This window comes from Danio rerio, chromosome 9 (genome assembly GCF_049306965.1).
Source record: "Danio rerio strain Tuebingen ecotype United States chromosome 9, GRCz12tu, whole genome shotgun sequence".
In the NCBI taxonomy this organism is placed as follows: Eukaryota; Metazoa; Chordata; class Actinopteri; order Cypriniformes; family Danionidae; genus Danio; species Danio rerio.
This window is the reverse complement of record NC_133184.1, coordinates 5,395,001-5,413,696: the sequence shown is the minus strand read 5'-3', so window position 1 is coordinate 5,413,696 and position 18,696 is coordinate 5,395,001. Positions and strand designations below refer to the sequence as shown.

The following is an 18,696-nucleotide window of genomic DNA, read 5'->3' as shown; positions in this document are numbered from 1 at the left end:
AGTTCTCTCATTGGCTGCGTGTTCTAGTCTCGTTTGATGTGAGTGCATGGCTTGTGTTGTCTCTGTGTCATGTGCTCTCCCGTCTATTGTCTAGTCCCACCCCCCTTGTTAACCCATTATTAGGTAATTATGTTCATCTGTTTGTGTGTTCATTTAGTTCTGCATATAATCTCCTCATGTCTGCTGTCCTGGGCCAGTTCGTCGTTGTATGTCATCATATCTCATCCTTTCATGTCTCTGTTGTTGGTTTGTTTGTCTATTTGTTTTGTTAGCGTGGTTTGTTTCCCTGCACTTGGGTCCTCGCCCCTTTTCCCCCAACCATCAAAAAATGTGGGGTTTAGGGTTAGTTACATGCAATTATGCACAATTAATTATGCACAATTAATTGTAATTACTGAGTGCATATAACAAGTCTGTGTCTACTTAAATTAAAGTGTTACCTTGTATTTGACTGTTAATGACTGCTAGATTTGTATTTAAGAATCTTGTTGGCATTGTTTATTAAAAAAAAAAAAAAAACTTTGCCGGTGTATTGTATATTCGTTTGGATGTTTGGGAAATACGCTGCACGCTCTACTTGAAGGCTAATTAACTCGTGTTGCTTTGTGTGTCTCCGCTGAAACTAGGCTTTGTTGATTTGGGCTGTCTATGGTGATTTGTAATGATATAGCTGAATTAGAAGGATTAATGAGTCTTTAAGCTGTAATAACAGTGGGTTTAATTGTTACATTATTTATATTCTGTGAGTAAAATAGGTTGTGACTAAATTATTCATTATTCTGCTGTTGTAGGAGTATGAGTTTAAACGGATGGTTTACACACACACACACACACACACACACACACACACACTAGAGATGGGAAGTTCGGATCATTTTACTGATTCGGATCTTTGAGTCTTGTTCATCGAGATGAGCGAATCTTTTTCGAGTCATTTCGTTCATTTGGTTTAATTTGCCAAAATATTACTAAAATGTTACGAATTGCTTCCAAACACATCTACAACTAGCCCAAAAGGCTGATCACACGACAAATAAGTCATAAGTAGAATACTATAAGAAGGAGAAAATAATAATTCAATGTTTACCTTCTCTTTTGTCTATGAAGGTATTGTTGTCTCTCTGCTCAGCTCACCTCTTCATGTCTTCAAATGTCAGTGGTTCGCTCATGTTACACTGACAGTCACAATGATCTTAACCAAAGTACACAGTCTGAGCCGATCTTCTGGTTCTTGAGTTGTTCGTTCATCACATGACAGAATGTCACAAACCCCAGGACTCGAGAGATGAACGGTTCAACTCTTTTTCCGGCTCTAAACACATATGATTGGCCCGTGAGGAACGAATGACTCAGACCCGATAGAGGACTCGAGAGGTGAACGGATCAATTCTTTTTCCGTCTCTAAACGCATATTATTGGCTTCTGCCTTTCCGCCATGAACGACTCAAAAGACTTGAAATGAACGATACCACCTGCACAAATGTGCGCATGCGCGGATGAACAAATCCCTCCCTAAGAGGACTTGTAGCTTCCGAGTCATATTGAAGATTGTATGAACGAATCACTCCCTAAATGGACTCGTAGTTTCTGAGTCATATTGAAGATTTGTTCAAAATGAACGAATCGTTCATGAACGACCCATCACTAACACACACACACACACACACACACACACACAAAAGTTGCTCTTAATTTACTTGCCATCAGGACATGCCAAGACATGACACAAGGTATGTATTGAACCATAGGCTAACTGTATTGTGGCATGCCTAGTAAACTTAATGTTAGGTTTCTTGACAGACCAATCATTTTACTTCATAAAGCTCCGATTCATTAGTTTAGTTTAGTTTAGTTTTTCGTCATTCAAATTGCCCTTGACCTGCATATTATGAATCACCATTTTATGAAGCACCACAGTTGCAGCTAAAAATAGTCTTTAATGTTCTACGAAAAAGGCCAGTGATATTGTACATGACTAGGAGGTGGGTAAATTAACTCCGAATTCCATTTGTGAGTGAACTATCCCTTTAAAAAACATTCAGAATGGATATTGATTTCTGAGCCTCAATTCATTTGTAGGCAGCTTCTGCTTCTGCAATGCAGCCTTGGTTTTGTGAAGCTGAGGTATTTTTCAGCAGCAGTTCTGTCATCTCCCTCTCTCTTTCTCTCTGATTAAACCGCCTCTGTTTTGTGCGAGTCTGAATGTAGGGCTGTAGATTGCGAGCTGACCTGTGGCCGGGGCTGTGTTGTAATGCACTCTGGCGGTGGTAAATGCGCCGACTGCTCTTTGACCCGTCGTGCATTCGTTTACCCCCTCATTCCCTGCGGATGGCGGCGGTCCATGATCTTTGACCTCCTCGTGTCCTGCGAGGGTTCAGTCTGTAGTCTCAGGACGACTCCTCGCTGCTACACAGATGCTGTGAAATACAGCGGCGATTCTCAAGCAGGAGCATTTGAGCAGGTTTTTCATTTCAGAGGGGATGTTCGATTTGTGCTGTTAAAAGGGTGGTTCACACTAAAGTTTAAATCCGCTCACTATTTACTTCTCATTAAGTAGTTCTAAACCTTTGAGTTTCTTTATTCTGTTGAACACTAATGAAGATATTTTGAAGAAAGCTAAAAACCTGTAACTACTGACTTTCATAGTAGAAAAAAACTTCAATATCTTTCAGCTTGTCTTAAAGTGATAATTCAACCAAAAATGAACATTTACTCAGTATTTCCTCACCCTCAACTGGTTCCAAACCTTCATGCATTTCTTTACTATGTTGAACACTAAAGAATATATTCTGAATAAAGCTGAAAACCTGTAACCACCGACTTCAATAGTAATAAAACATACAGTAAGTCAATGGTTACATGTTTCCTTCATTGATTTATTTCATTTTTAAAAATTTAGCCTTAATAGTCGTGAATATATAAAGCAATCATCCAATCAGAAGCTGGATTCATAAAACAAACAATAAGAAATAAATTATTTATTATTGCAGTTAATTATTTTGGATTCCCAAAAAAATACTTAATAGTATTCTTGACATTATAAGATTGTTCTGATTGTGAATCTTTCATTTGAATCACTTCAACTTCCCTGTACTGTGTTGCAGCTGGAAGGGCATCCGCTGCGTTAAACATTTGCTGCAGTAATTGGTGGTTGATTTCGCTACGGCGTCCTGTGAAATACAGGCTAAACTGTAGGAATATGATTAAATGAATTAATGAATGTTTGAATGAATGGTTACAATAACTATTCATAAACTATAATAATCTTGAGCCAGATTCACAAAACATTCTTTATTTAAAATATATTCAAGTTCAGAATATCTTGTATTCATACAAAACATTTATTAGAAATTGTATTAATTCTATTAATCTTACCTTCAATAGGATACCTTTTTAATGTCTTTAGTTAGTTAGTTAACTACTTTGTTCAAAAGAGGTGAATTAAAAATCATGTTATTATTAGGAAATAATTTTAAAAGGCATAATAAATTACCTCATAAAACTTCAATATCTTTCAACTTGTCTTAAAGTGATAACTCAACCAAAAATAATCATTTACTCAGTATTTCCTCACCCTCAAGTGGTTCCAAACTTTCACGCATTTCTTTACTATGTTGAACACTAAAGAAGATATTCTGAATAAAGCTGAAAACCTGTAACCACCGACTTCAATAGTAATAAAACATACAGTGTCAATCGTTTCGTTTTCTTCATTGATTTATTTCATTTTTAAAAATGCAGCCTTAATGGTCGTGAATATATAAAGCAATCATCCAATCAGAAGCTGGATTCATAAAACAAACAATAAGAAATAAATTCTTTATTATTGCAGTTAATTATTTTGGATTCCCAAACAAATACTTAATAGTATTCTTGACATTATAAGATTGTTCTGATTGTGAATCTTTCATTTGAATCACTTCAACTTCCCTGTACTGTGTTGCAGCTGGAAGGGCATCCGCTGCGTTAAACATTTGCTGCAGTAATTGGTGGTTGATTCCGCTACGGCGTCCTGTGAAATAGAGGCTAAACTGTAGGAATATGATTAAATGAATTAATGAATGTTTGAATGAATGGTTACAATAACTATTTATAAACTATAATAATCTTGAGCCAGATTCACAAAACATGCTTTATTTAAAATATATTCAAGTTCAGAATATCTTGTATTCATAAAAACATTTATTAGGGATTGTATTAATTCTATTAATCCTACCTTCAATAGGATACCTTTTTAATGTCTTTAGTTAGTTAGTTAACTACTTTGTTCAAAAGAGGTGAATTAAAAATCATGTTATTATTAGGAAATAATTTTAAAAGGCATAATAAATTACCTCATAAAACTTCAATATCTTTCAACTTGTCTTAAAATGATAACTCAACCAAAAATAATCATTTACTCAGTATTTCCTCACCCTCAAGTGGTTCCAAACTTTCACGCATTTCTTTACTATGTTGAACACTAAAGAAGATATTCTGAATAAAGCTGAAAACCTGTAACCACCGACTTCAATAGTAATAAAACATACAGTGTCAATCGTTTCGTTTTCTTCATTGATTTATTTCATTTTTAAAAATGCAGCCTTAATGGTCGTGAATATATAAAGCAATCATCCAATCAGAAGCTGGATTCATAAAACAAACAATAAGAAATAAATTCTTTATTATTGCAGTTAAATATTTTGGATTCACAAACAAAAACTTAATAGTATTCTTGACATTATAAGATTGTTCTGATTTTGCATCTTTTATTTTAATCACTTCATCTTCCCAATACTGGGTTGCACCTGGAAGGGTATCCACTGCATTGCTGGAATAATTGGTGGTTGATTCCGCTGCAGTGTCCTGTGAAATAGAGACTAAACTGAAGGAATATGAACAAATGAATGAATTGTTACAATAACTATTCATAAACTATATTATTCTTGAGCCAGAATTACAAAACATTCTTCATTTAAAATGTATTCAAGGTCAGAATATTTTGTATTCACAAAAACATTTATTAGGGATTGTATTAGTTCTATTAATCCTACCTTTAATAGGATACCTTTTTAATGTACTTGTTTAGTTAGTTAGTTAGTTAGTTAGTTAGTTAGTTAGTTAGTTAGTTAGTCAGTTAGTTAGTCAGTTAGTTAGTTAGTTGGTTAACTAATTTATTCAAAAGAGGTGAATTAAAAATCATGTTATTATTAGGAAAGAATTTAAAGAAGCATAATAAATTACCTCGTAAAACTTCAATATCTTTTAACTTGTCCTAAAGTGATAATTCAACCAAAAATGAACATTTACTCAGTATATCCTCACCCTCAAGTGGTTCCAAACCTTCGTGCATTTCTTTACTATGTTGAACACTAAAGAAGATATTCTGAATAACACTGAAAACCTGTAACCACAGACATTAATGACTATTCAATAGTAATAAAAACATATGGAAGTCAATGGTTACACGTTTCCAGCAGCTTGTTCAAAACATTGTCTGTATTTTACAGAAGAAAGAATGTTAAGCTTTGGGATCTCTTTAAATCATCAAATGTAACATGTTTAATGAGTTTCATAACATTGTTTTGAATAGGAACCAGTACACCGTAACGTCAGACACATTTTAATCTTTTTTTATTCGTTGTTCTTCTTATTTTAGTACTTGTGTTTTATGTTTCTTTTATTCTTTTTTGTAAAAAGCAGTTTGAATTACTATTGTGGGTCATACTTTATATTAAGTGTCCTTAACTACTATGTACTTGCATCAAAAAAAAAAATAAAATGTACTTACTGTGTTTATAATGTATTTGTGAACACTTGTGGTGCTCTTGAGTTGGGATAGGGGTTGGGTTATTGCAGGTTTGGTGGCATGGGTAGGTTTAAGGGTAGGTTAAGGTGTAAGGAATGGTCAACAGTGTATTTACAAATGTAATTAAAGATGTAATTACATACAGGTATTTAATAAAGCATAAGTACACAATAAATACATGTATTTACACAATAAGTACATTGTAACAAACTATTAATTTCTGTGTAAGTACATATTAGTTAAGGCCACTTAATATAAAGTGGGACCCTATTGTGTATAAAATGTGCTTGCTAGTTTTTATTGACTTGATTAGCGAGTTTTCGTCATGTCACTGCTGTATTTTCCGATTAAATTTAAATACTTTAATATCTCAGAAATTGCAAATGACAAAACCTTGAGAACCTTCTTAGCTCAAGAAGATTATCATCAACCTAGCTCCAATTTGATCTAGTCGCAGTGGTTTCAGAGAGGAAATCATGAGTCACGTCGAAACGGTTAATTGTTATTTGTCATGACACTGAGGACTCCTGCGGGCTGGTTCTGCATCTGCTCCTGTCTGAATCCTTGCTTTAAGTATACAAGACTTTGAGCTGCTGGTTGTCAGAGGAAGGTTTTTGTTTGTTTTGAGTCGTGTCTGCTGGTCAGGGCTTCACAGGGACAGGCCGAATAAAACATCAAAGGAGAGGCACTGACAGGCCAATAGGGGCTTTTAAAAGCCAATACCGAGACTGCAGAAAAGGCCTTTCATCAATTACAACGTTATTAACCCCACTCATAATGGAATAATGCAGTCCTGCAGGACAGCGCGGCTAATGTCGGAGAATGGAAAGTTAAACACACACTGTCGGACTAAAAGCGACGAGTGAAAAGAAAGAACGATTGTGTGGAGGTCAATGCAGTTTTTGTGAATGTTCTTTATTTTATATTGGTAGCTTATAGAGTTAGAATTTTGAACCAGGCTTTAGCTGATGTACAGATTTTTGAGGGAAGGAAGGACGGAAGGGAAGGAGGAAGGAAAGAAAGAAAGAAAAAAGAAAGAAAGAAAGAAAGGACAGACAGACAGACAGACAGACAGACAGACAGACAGACAGACAGACAGACAGACAGACAGACAGACAGACAGACAGACAGACAGACAGATAGATAGATAGATAGATAGATAGATAGATAGATAGATAGATAGATAGATAGATAGATAGATAGATAGATAATGGATGAAAAGATGGATGGATGGATGGATGGATGGATAGATAGATAGATAGATAGATAGATAGATAGATAGATAGATAGATAGATAGATAGATAGATAGATAGATAGATAGATAGATAGATAGATAGATAGATAGATAGATAGATAGATAGATAATGGATGAAAAGCTAGATGGATGGATGGATGGATGGATGGATGGATAGATGGATGGATGGAAAGATGGATGGATGGATGGATGGATAGAAAGATGGATGGATGGATAGATAGATAGATAGATAGAAAGAAAGAAAGAAAGAAAGAAAGAAAGAAAGAAAGAAAGAAAGAAAGAAAGAAAGAAAGAAAGAAAGAAAGAAAGAAAGAAAGAAAGAAGGATGGATGGATGGATGGATGGATGGATGGATGGATGGATGGATGGATGGATGGAAGGAAGGAAGGAAGGAAGGAAGGAAGGAAGGAAGGAAGGAAGGAAGGAAAGAAAAGATGGATGGATGGATAGGTAAGAAAGAAGGATGGATTTACCCAATTCACCTATACCACATCTCTTTGGACTTGTACAAAAGTATTGATGTGTTAATATATAATTAAAAAATAATAATTCAATGAGTACTATCTGTATTTTTAAGATTCATATACAGAATAATTAGCTTTTTATTTTTATCTCAACGTTTTATATTCTATATTATCTTTTTTTTTCACTTTAAATATTGATAGTTTTTTGTTATACTCACACTTGTACTGTCAAAAAGCCAAACCGAAATCTAAAACATGATGACTTTCATCTAAAAGTATTTCATGCAGCTTTATGAAATTATAAAAAAATGTAAAAAAAAAACATTTTTACTAGCAGATGCTAATGTTTTAAATAACAGCAGGTAAGACAGAAACAGAAAATTAAAACTAAATAAATAAATAAACAAGTAAATAACAGGGAGAGAATGTGGTAAAGGCGAGGGCTTTTTTAAATTTTTTGCATTGCATTTTAAAACTGTCGATTGGGTGTAGGGAAGTGAGTCAGTCAGTCAGAAAAAATTTAGATCTGAAAATTGGCAAAAGCAAAAACTGCAAAAAATATAGCTCCTGGACACATTTGGGGCTCTCCAGAAATGTATACAGAGGTACGTTTTCAGAATGAGCACTTTAACATAAAAAAAATGTATTATTAAAATCAAAAGTTGTGCTCGATAAAATTAGTTAATGCACTCTGACTTTGAGTTAACATGAACTAAAGTTAACAAAGATGAATAAATACTGTATTAAATGTAATATTAAATGTACAAATTATTTGTTAATGTTAGTGAATACATTAACTAATATACTATTATTTTAAAGTGTTACCAATGCCACTATATAACTGCAGGAAAAGGAAGGGCAGAGTCTGCTTATGTAAGATGGAAATGTTCCTCTCTCTGGATGGTCATTCATCATGTGAGCAGAAGCAGTGTTGGATGCAGCAGGTTCAGGCAGGTCTGTGCGCAGGCAGTGGAGGGTTTAGGTAAGTAGGGCAGAGACAGTACAGATTCTCCCTCCGCTCTTCATACTAATGAGATCACACCATCCTCTGTCTGCTGACGCCTGGGAGCAAGAAAAGTGACGAAGCTCTGCTTCACAAACTGCCCTTGATTCCGGCTGCGCTTCTGCCCTGTTTCCCCCACCGCATCTACATTTTGAAGTGAGCTTTACTCTGTCATTTTAGCCCCGAAACAAATGCTTCTTGTGCACTTTGGTACCTTGACTAATTCGCCCAGACTCATTAAAAATATGTGCCTTGGCTTACATTTTTGTGGTGTACACTGAAAAAAAATTAACAACAGTAAATTAGCAGCTTTCTGTGTTTTTTGATTCATGTTTTTATTTTTCCCCCATCAGGCACGTGCACACATAGGGCTCAATCTGTGCAGTGCATATGCCCTTTTTAGTCTTGGATATAAAGTGCCCTTCCAAAATGAGCTGAAGTCCCCTAGCGACCCCCCCACTCCCCCACCCCCCCCCCCCCACCAACTCACACACACACCCCACCCCCGCGACATATACCACCCACCACCACGCCCGCTCTTCATTTTGCGTGCCACAAAAAGAAGGCCAATACTCCAGATCCAAGTTATTGTTGTAATTTTGTAACCTAAAGAAAGAATCACAGAATGAATCTGTTTGGAAAACAGGATCAAAGGTCTGATGAATCATGATTCTGAATCATTCATTCATTTTCTTGTCGGCTTAGTCCCTTTATTAATCCGGGGTCGCCACAGCGGAATGAACCGCCAACTTATCCAGCAAGTTTTTTTACGCAGCGGATGCTCTTCCAGCCTCTACCCATCTCTGAGAAACATCCACATACACATCCACACACACACTCATACACTACGGACAATTTAGCCTACCCAGTTCACCTGTACCGCTTGTCTTTGGACTGTGGGGGAAACCGGAGCACCCGGAGGAGACCCACGCGAAGGCAAGGAGTACATGCAAACTCCACACAGAAATGCCAACTGAGCCGAGGTTCCAACCAGCGACCCAGCGACCTTCTTGCTGCTTAGCCCGATTCTGAATCATCTCCTCTAATATTAATATTAGTATCTTCAGCACATATAATGTAGAAAAGCTGCCTCATATCATGACAAAAGTAGCATATGAATATTTTAGAGCTCAATGACACGATATAACTATTATCAGTTGTTTTGGCTGCTATACTAGATGATTTTATCAGTATCATTTGGTCTTTTATTTTTGAGTGAACTATTCCTTTAAGTTGCATATGGTAACAAGGGTTTATTAATATAATAGTGCGATTCACATTTGAATTCATGTAAATACCGAGTGAAAACAAGGCCAACAGTCCAGATCCCAGTTATTGTTGTAATTTTGTAACCTAAAGAAAGAATCACAGAATGAATCTGTTTGGAAAACAGAATCAAAGGTCTGATGAATCATGATTCTGAATCATCTCCTCTAATATTAATATCTTCAGCACATATAATGCAGAAAAACTGCCTCACATCATGACAAAAGTAGCATAAAAATATTTTTAGAGCTCAATGACACAATATAACTATTACCAGTTGTTTTGGCTGCTATAGATAATTTTATCAATATCTGGTATAATTTTGTCTTTTATTTCTGAGTGAACTATTCCTTTAAGTTGCATATGGTAAAAAGGGTTTGTTAAAATAATAGTGTGATTCACATTTGAATACATGTTAATTCCATGGGAAAATAAGGCCAAAAAGACACTTACTGGTTTCTAGTTGTAATTGTATCACCTAAAGAAAAAATCACAGAATGAATCTGTTTGTAAAACAGAATCAAATGGTCTGATGAATCATGATTCAGAATCATCTCCTTTAATATTGAGTATATTCACCACATATGATGCGGAAAAACTGCCCTTATATGATGACAAAAATTGCATAAAATGAATTTTAGAGCTCAATGACATAATAAAACTATTAACATTTGTTTTGGCTGCTATACTAGATCAATGTCAGCAATTAATATCAGATTTGATCAATAATGGTATCATTTAGACTTTCATTTTCAGATGAACTGTTCCTTTAGGTTACATACGGGAATATGGGTTTGCCAATAGTACAAACCACATTTGAATTTAAGTTAATAGCAAGTCAAAATAAGGCCAAAAAAACACACACTGGTTTCCAGTTGTGATTTTGCAACCTAAAGAAAGAATTACAGAATTATTCTGTTTGGAAAACAAGACCAAATGGTCTGATGAATCATGATTCTGATTCATCTCTAATAGTGAGTATCTTCAGCTTATATAATGCAGAAAAAACTGCCTTATTTCAGGAAAAAGGTAGCATAAAAATACTTTTAGAGCTCAATGACACAATATAACTATTATCAGTTGTTTTGGCTGCTATACTAGATGATTTTATCAGTATCATTTGGTCTTTTATTTTTGACGGAACTATTCCTTTAAGTTGCATATGGTAATACGGGTTTGTTAATTTAATAGTACAATTCACATTTGAATTCATGTAAATACAGAGTGAAAACAAGGCCAACAGTCCAGATCCCAGTTATTGTTGTAATTTTGTACCTAAAGAAAGAATCACAGAATGAATCTGTTTGGAAAAACAGGATCTAAAGATCTAATGAATCATGATTCTGAATCATCTCCTCTAATATTGAGTGTATTCAGCATATATAATAAAGAAAAACTGCCTCATATCATGACATAAAAATTATTTTAGAGCTCAATGACACAATATAACTATTACCATATGTTTTGGCTGCTATAGATAATTTTATCAATATCTGGCATAATCTTGTCTTTTATTTTTGAGTGAACTATTCCTTTAAGTTGCATATGGTAAAAAGGGTTTGTTAAAATAATAGTGCGAATTATTCACATTTGAATACATGTTAATTCCATGGGAAAATAAGGCCAAAAAGACACTTACTGGTTTCCAGTTGTAATTTTAGCACCTAAAGAAAGAATCACAGAATGAATCTGTTTGTAAAACAGAATCAAATGGTCTGATGAATCATGATTCTGAATAATCTCCTTTAATATTGAGTATATTCACCATATATGATGCAGAAAAACTGCCCTTATATGATGACAAAAGTAGCATAAAATGAATTTTAGCGCTCAATGACATAATAAAACTATTAACATTTGTTTTGGCTGCTATACTAGATCAATGTCAGCAATTAATATCAGATTTGATCATGATTCTGATTCATCTCTAATATTGAGTATCTTCAGCTTATATAATGCAGAAAAAACTGCCTCATATCATGCCAAAAGTAGCATAAAAATATTTTAGAGCTCAATGACACAATATAACTATTACCAGTTGTTTTGGCTGCTATGCTAAATGATTTGATCATTCAGGCTAATTAATCAATAGTTCGCTTTCATGTTTAGGTGAACTATTCTTTTAAGTTGCATATGTTATTGTAGGGTATTACAGTAGTACAAATCACATTTGAATTCATGTTAATACCAAGTGAAAATAAGACCAAATATACACTAACTGGTCTCCAGTTGTATTTTGTCTCCTAAAGAAAAGAGTCATAAAATGAATCTGTTTTGAAAACTGGATCAAAAGGTCTTCATGATTCTGAATCATCACTTCTAATACTGACAGTCTTCACTACTGTACTTCGACAAATATCATGCCAGAAGTAGCCTTTAATAAAGACTTTTGGTGCTCAATGTAACTATAATACTATTTCCAGTTCATTTGACTGCTACATCAATCAAATCAATTTCAGTTATCATTTAAGTTCAGTCAAATGACTCAAAACAATGGCTGCAGTACTGTGCACCCATGAGAAAAGATGGCGCATTTCCATCGACCTACTTCCACGTGGTTGTGTGACTTTGTCATTGAAATGAATGAAATGCTACAGATACTGTAACCCCCACTTATAGTGAATGAGTTAGTGCTGAGTGCGGGAATCTGCCATGCTTTAGCTTAGCATGCTAGCTCCATCTGCTGGCCACAAAAACAGAGGGAAAATAGTGACAGAAGACTGAAAAACACACATCATAACTTATGATAAAATGAGTTCGCTGACATCAGATTAACTGACTGATTAAACTTTTAAAATTATAAATTAAATAAGCCGCTTAGATACAGCAGCGAGGCAGATATTCAGGTCATAACTGCACAAGTTTACAGAAGCAGATTTAACCATCTATTAGAAACATAAATGGGCCTTTTAGCGCAGCGTCCTTCAGCACATTCAGCAGCAGACTGCACATCCGTGATGCAGCTTCAGGTTGTGTTTAGCAGCGATAGTGCATTTATACTCATCTGAGAGGATTCACCCCTCATCACGTATCTAATGGAGCGCCGGACAGCAGAGATTCAGGGGTCATGTTGAACTTGCGCCACAATAAAACATATTCAGCAGCCGAGAGAGCTTTCAGGAATGTTAGACAAAACACTGAAAGGGGTTGTTTTTTATTATATTACATTGGAAGAAGTTGTTTTTATTAGATGTATTTGTTTTTTAATCGGTGTATTAATAAGTGTATTATTGTATTTGTGATGTAAGCAGCTGCTTAGGGCCCCGGGTGATTAGGGGGTCCCCGACGAATGCCAAGAAGCCTATATTAATCATAGTTCTTTTAAAAACGTTCTATCTGTTGTAAAATCTTTCTATAACCAAGATTTTAAAACTTATTACTTCTTTTCAAAACCATCATGAATAGTGGAATGTTCCTTCTGTACTACTAATGCAACTACTGTACTGATGTTTTATTTTTTATTTGGGAATTTATTGTATTTAAATATATTATATTAACTATATATTAAGTATATATTCATTCATTCATTTTCTTTTCGGCTTAGTCCATTTATTAATCCGGGGTTGCCACAGCGGAATGAACCACCAACTTATCCAGCATGTCTTTACGCAGCGGATGCTCTTCCAGCCGCAACCCGTCTCTGGCAAACATCCAAACACACTCGCACTCATACACTATGGACAATTAAGCCTACCCAATTAACCTGTACCACATGTCTTTGGACTGTGGGGGAAACCGGAGCACCTGGGGAAACCCACGCGAATGCAGGGAGAACATGCAAACTCCACACAGAAATGCCAACTGAACCAGCTGAGGCTCGAATCACCGACCTTCTTGTTGTAAGGCGACAACACTACCTACTGCTCCATTGCTTCGCCATATTAAGTATATATTAAACTATATTTTAATATGCAGTTAATATACAAAAAAATAATAATAATGAATAAATCTCTGTAGAATCTAGAGAGGAAATCTAGAATCAAGTTTTGAGTTTTAATGTTTATTATTAATGCCCCTCGGAGCCCCCCAGATGCCCAAGCCACCTCAGCTGGCTTCTCTCAATGTGGAGGAGCAGAGACTCTCCTTGGAGCTCCTCCTGGTTGACAGAGCTCCTCACCCTACCTATAAGAATGAGCGCTTCCGCCCTGCCGCCCTGCCACCCTGCGAAGGAAACTCATTATGGCCGCTTGTCTCCGAGTTCTAGTTCTTGGACAAGAACTCGGATTCAAGCTGAAAGTAGGCACGTAGATTAACTAGTAAATGAGCAGCTTTGCCTTTCGAGCTCCTTCTTCACCACATCAGAGGGTTACATCAACCGCATTAATGCTGCCACTGTACCAATCTGTCAATCTCATGTTCCATCCTTTCCTCTCTTGTGAACAAAACCCAAGATACTTAAACATTTTTACCTTCATTCATTCATTTCCATGTAAGATTAGTCCCTTTATTAATCCGGGGTCACCACAGCGGAATGAACCGCCAACTTATCCAGCACATTTTTACACAGCGGATGCCCTTCCAGCCGGAACCCATCTCTGGGAAACATTTTTACCTAATATCTCAGAAATTAAAGAATCAAAAATTAAAGACTAATTCACTTTTTCTTTTTTTCAGGCAATCCAGATTTTATACTTCACAATTCTAGGATTATACTTTACAACTCAATTATTTTCCTAAAAGAATTTGAAAATAAACTGTCAGTTTAAATTGGAATACAGTGGAAAATTCAATATATACTGTAAACTTGCTTCTTTTCCCCTCAAAATTGACATTTATACTTTCCAATTGTCCCAATTCTTGATTTATTACTAAAATATAAGCTTGCGATATTGAGTGGCATTTATAAATCGAATATACAGCAGGCAACATTTGACGTAAATCAAAAATGTTGTTAAATTTCTCCTGAATTAGTGTTGTTTAATGGTTTTACTTTTGCAAGTTTTTAACCACTTCAAACTCATAATTGTAACAAATTATGTCAGAAATATGACATTTATTTTTTTTTATTCAGCGGTGGAAGCAATCTTCCGTAAAGAATAAGACTAAGGCCCAATCCTAATTCTATTTTTGTACCCCTACCCCTTCCCCTTCAACCTTGGCTCTTACAACTGAAGGTGAAAGGGGAAGGGCTTCAAAATGTACCCCTAAGAATTGGAACAGCACTACAGCACCTGCACACGTCATCATATGTCATCGCCATCTCTTGCTTCATATGAGATCAAACGATGGTGACTGCTGTAGTAATTCCAGATGTGTTATTTTTTGGCATTTGTCTTCAGGAAATCACTTAAAGGAATATATTATGTTATCATAACCATCTAATGTGGCAATAAGATCGTATCTATCCATATTCATCAAGTAAACACACCAAAAACTACATTAGCATAATAGCAGGCACTGTAAAAAGCATATTGACAGCCTCTAGACTTTTCTGACAGGGTAGTCCAGAGTCATCGAGTGTCAGAATGTTGTGGGACTGCTGTACAGAAGGTATAATCAGGGATTATAGATCCAGTGGCGTAGCGACAACAATGTTTGAAGGGGTGTATACTTCTTGCCCTTAGCCCTACGCCTTTAAGCTGAAGAGAATTGGGACACCACTACCCCTTCACGGGCATGCACAAAACGAGGGTAGGGGGAAGGGGAAGGGCTAAGGGGTAGAATTGGGATTGGGGATTGGATAGACTACTTTAAAAATGCAAAAAAAAAAAAAAAAAAAAGTCATTCCAACCTTAAACTTTTTAATTGAAATGTTCCCAACCAATGTGCAAAAAACGTTTTAATTGACTCCAGCCTTTGTCTGAATGTTCACAATCCATGAAAGCCTTATTTTCTTTTTGTTCACGGTTGCCATTGGTTGTTTCCGATAAGACCAAGTATGTACTGTAAAGATTGTGATAGGAAATATTCATGTAGACCGAACAGATTAAGAGTCCAGAATAAGGATGTGACAGCCGTCCAGGCTTCATGTGTGTAAAACGAGCACTGTCTGCAGGAATTAGCTTCTCCTCTCTGTCAAAACGAGGAGGCCTGCCTTACTAGCACTGCAAATGAGCTCTGGATTAATGTCATCATGTGCCAACTCCAAATGCCACCAGCACGTCTCCATGTTCACAGTCTCCAGGGCCCTGCTCGTGTGTGTGTGTGTGTGTGTGTGTGTGTGTGTGTGTGAGCATGTGTGTGTGAACATCTCAAGTGAGCATGACTGGCTGAAGCTATCATCATACCACACTGCTATACTTCTAAAACTGTCTGTCACTGTCACAACACTTCACCCGTCACTTTTTTTACTATGGTTGTCACAGTACCAAGTCCATTACTGGAGCAATTTCAGAATGCTTATACACGTATTTCAATACCACTGCAAAAGCTAGTGTGCGACTGAACATGATTTATTCATAAGCTAAATTTAATATACAGGACATAATAACATTCAATTAATGGAATGACAAGTAGTTGAAGTAAACATTATGTACTTCTGTTTTTTTTTTTTTTTTACAAGGAAGTGATAATGGTATACTTTTTCAAAAGTTGTGCTTTAAAATCTTTTTTTTAATGTTTTCAAACCCCTTGAAAATATATAAAATTACTAATAGTAGCATTCAAAGCTGCTTATTAGTTATTTTTGGTATTTATAAATGCACAAATACTAGTATTAATGTAGCAAACATTGACATATACCAGGTTTTTCCAGTTACTTAATATTGCCAGGAGCTAGCTCTCTGCAACTCTCACATGGTCACCCACTGAAGCTAAGCAGAAATTCCATATACCGTATGCCTCACAAAAGTAGCAGAACATTCTAGGAAATAATTCCTTATATGGATGAAGGCATCCAGCTGTTGCTGTAGTTGAATAAAAATAAGATCTGAATAAACAAAAAGGCTTTAACTGATCATTTACACGACTGTGACAATAAATGGTTTATACAGTTGAAGTCAGAATTATTAGCCCCTTTGAATTTTATTTTCTTTTTTAAATATTTCCCAAATGATGTTTAACAGAGCAAAGAAATGTTCACAGTATGTCTGATAATATTTTTTTTCTTCTGGAGAAAGTCTTATTTGTTTTATTTCAGCTAGAATAAAAGCATTTTTAATTTTTTTAAAAACCATTTTAAGGTCAATATCATTAGCTCCTTTAAGCTATATATTTTTTCAGATAGTCTACAGAATAAACCATCGTTATACAATAACTTACCTAATTACCCTAACCTGCCTAGTTAACCTAATTAACCTCAATTCATGGGGGCTAATAATTCTGACTTCACCCCATTGGGTAGATGGGGTCCAAAAATCAAGATAAGGTATGAAGTTTAGGCAGGACTTTTATAGTAGTTTTGGAATGATCTGAAAGGCTAGCAAATGATTAGCGATAAGGATCAGCTGTAGTCGGGGCTGGCGCGTCCATAGAGGCGACATAGGCGGCTGCCTAGGGCGGCAGTATAGAGAGGGCGGCGTCCGCAACACCTCCCTTACCACCCACATCCTCAGTTATATCCGCGACACCTCCCTCACCACCCGCGTGTCCTCAGTTAAATCCGCGCATAGGGCGACAGAATAGAGGTCCGCGTCACCCGCGCGTCCTCAGTTATGTCCGCGCAAAGGGCGGCAGAATAGAGAGAGCAGCGTCGGCAACACTTCCCTCCCTGCCTCCCTCCCTCAGCACCTCAGTTATATCCATGCATAGGGCGGCAGAATAGAGGTCCGTGACACCTCACTTCATTTTCATAACCGGTCACTTTCGTTTTCACACATTGGGGTTGAGGGCGGCGTGATCGTCCTCTGCCTAGAGCGGCAGTTCAGCTTGCTCCGGCCCTGGCTGTAGTCGATCATATCACATGCTCTTCTTGAAATTAGTTTGTGAAACTTCACTTAAAGTCATCCGCAATAGCTAAACATACATCAACCTAGCATCATTGCGCACTTATAGTATGCATTTTGACTTTGGATGTGGTTAAATGAGGACAAACTCAAAACATTTTAGACATAAAAAAACGCAGGTAGGTCAGACAGTCTCTTCCCTTTCTTGTGCAATTCTCCCAACAAGGACAAGACTTTATGCTAATGAGTGAAACTGTATTTTAGCTATCTTGTAATTTCATTTTCCATTGTCTTCTTCCTCCTCTTTTATCGATCAAATACAATACTGACTCGAGAGCATCAACAGTGTCCTCGGGTGACTCCGACAAAACCTCGTTTCACCTCCGAGGAGCTGTTTGCTTTGCATGTCAATCAGGTCTGCCTGAAATGACCCGGGGAGGAGACAGGAGGCAGCGGTCGTACCTCTCTCTGTGATCCGTCATCCTCCACAAACGTCTGCTTTACCTCTGTCTCAGGAGGGATTCATTATATGAACAGGCATTAGCAAACGCCCGCTGAGAGGTTTGCTCTCTGCAAATCTAATAAGCACTTACAGGCGAGCCAAAGCGGTGGAGGATCAAGGCTGAGGAAGGAAATGTGTTTTTTTTTAAAGAGTTTACATGAGTGACGCCACATAAATATTTCATTGGGGACGGCTGCGTGACATGATGTACAGCTGTGTGCGGGATAAAGGCGCTGCGCTTAAGACAGTGATTCATTGCGCTCATAATTGCCTGAGCTGCTGTTGTAGATGGAGTCGAGGATTTCTGCACGCTGACTGCGACATATTGCAGCAACAGGTCTGTGGCGTGTTTGCAGAATGGTGGTGATGCGGGAAAGGAGGTGTTCATGTTTGTTTGGGCTTGTTTAACTGTTTCGGTCTGTGGAAGTTATATAACTTAACCCAACGCGTTGGGTTATTTTAAATAAATGTTTTTTTTTCTCCATTCTGGTATTACTATTGCTATTGCTAGCTACTATTAATTTTAGAATTATGGCTGTGTAAATAAATAACGTGCAATTTTCAAAAATATTGAAAACGCTTTATTACATTTTA

The 18,696-nt window shown here is 36.5% G+C and overlaps 1 protein-coding gene across 2 annotated transcripts in view; it reads left to right on the top strand.

Moving 5' to 3' along the window:
• Positions 1 to 18,696, top strand: part of nalf1b (NALCN channel auxiliary factor 1b) — a 237,135-nt gene that overhangs the window by 205,171 nt on the left and 13,268 nt on the right. Inside the window, exon 1 of one of the 2 annotated variants that reach the window (XM_073912452.1) lies at positions 18,132 to 18,439. The exons of the other annotated variant lie outside the window; for it this stretch is intronic. Coding sequence (XP_073768553.1) covers positions 18,305 to 18,439 — 135 coding nt within the window. The 5' untranslated portion in view covers positions 18,132 to 18,304. Of the gene's footprint in view, positions 1 to 18,131; positions 18,440 to 18,696 lie in introns of those variants that run through there. 2 annotated transcript variants of the gene reach the window in all.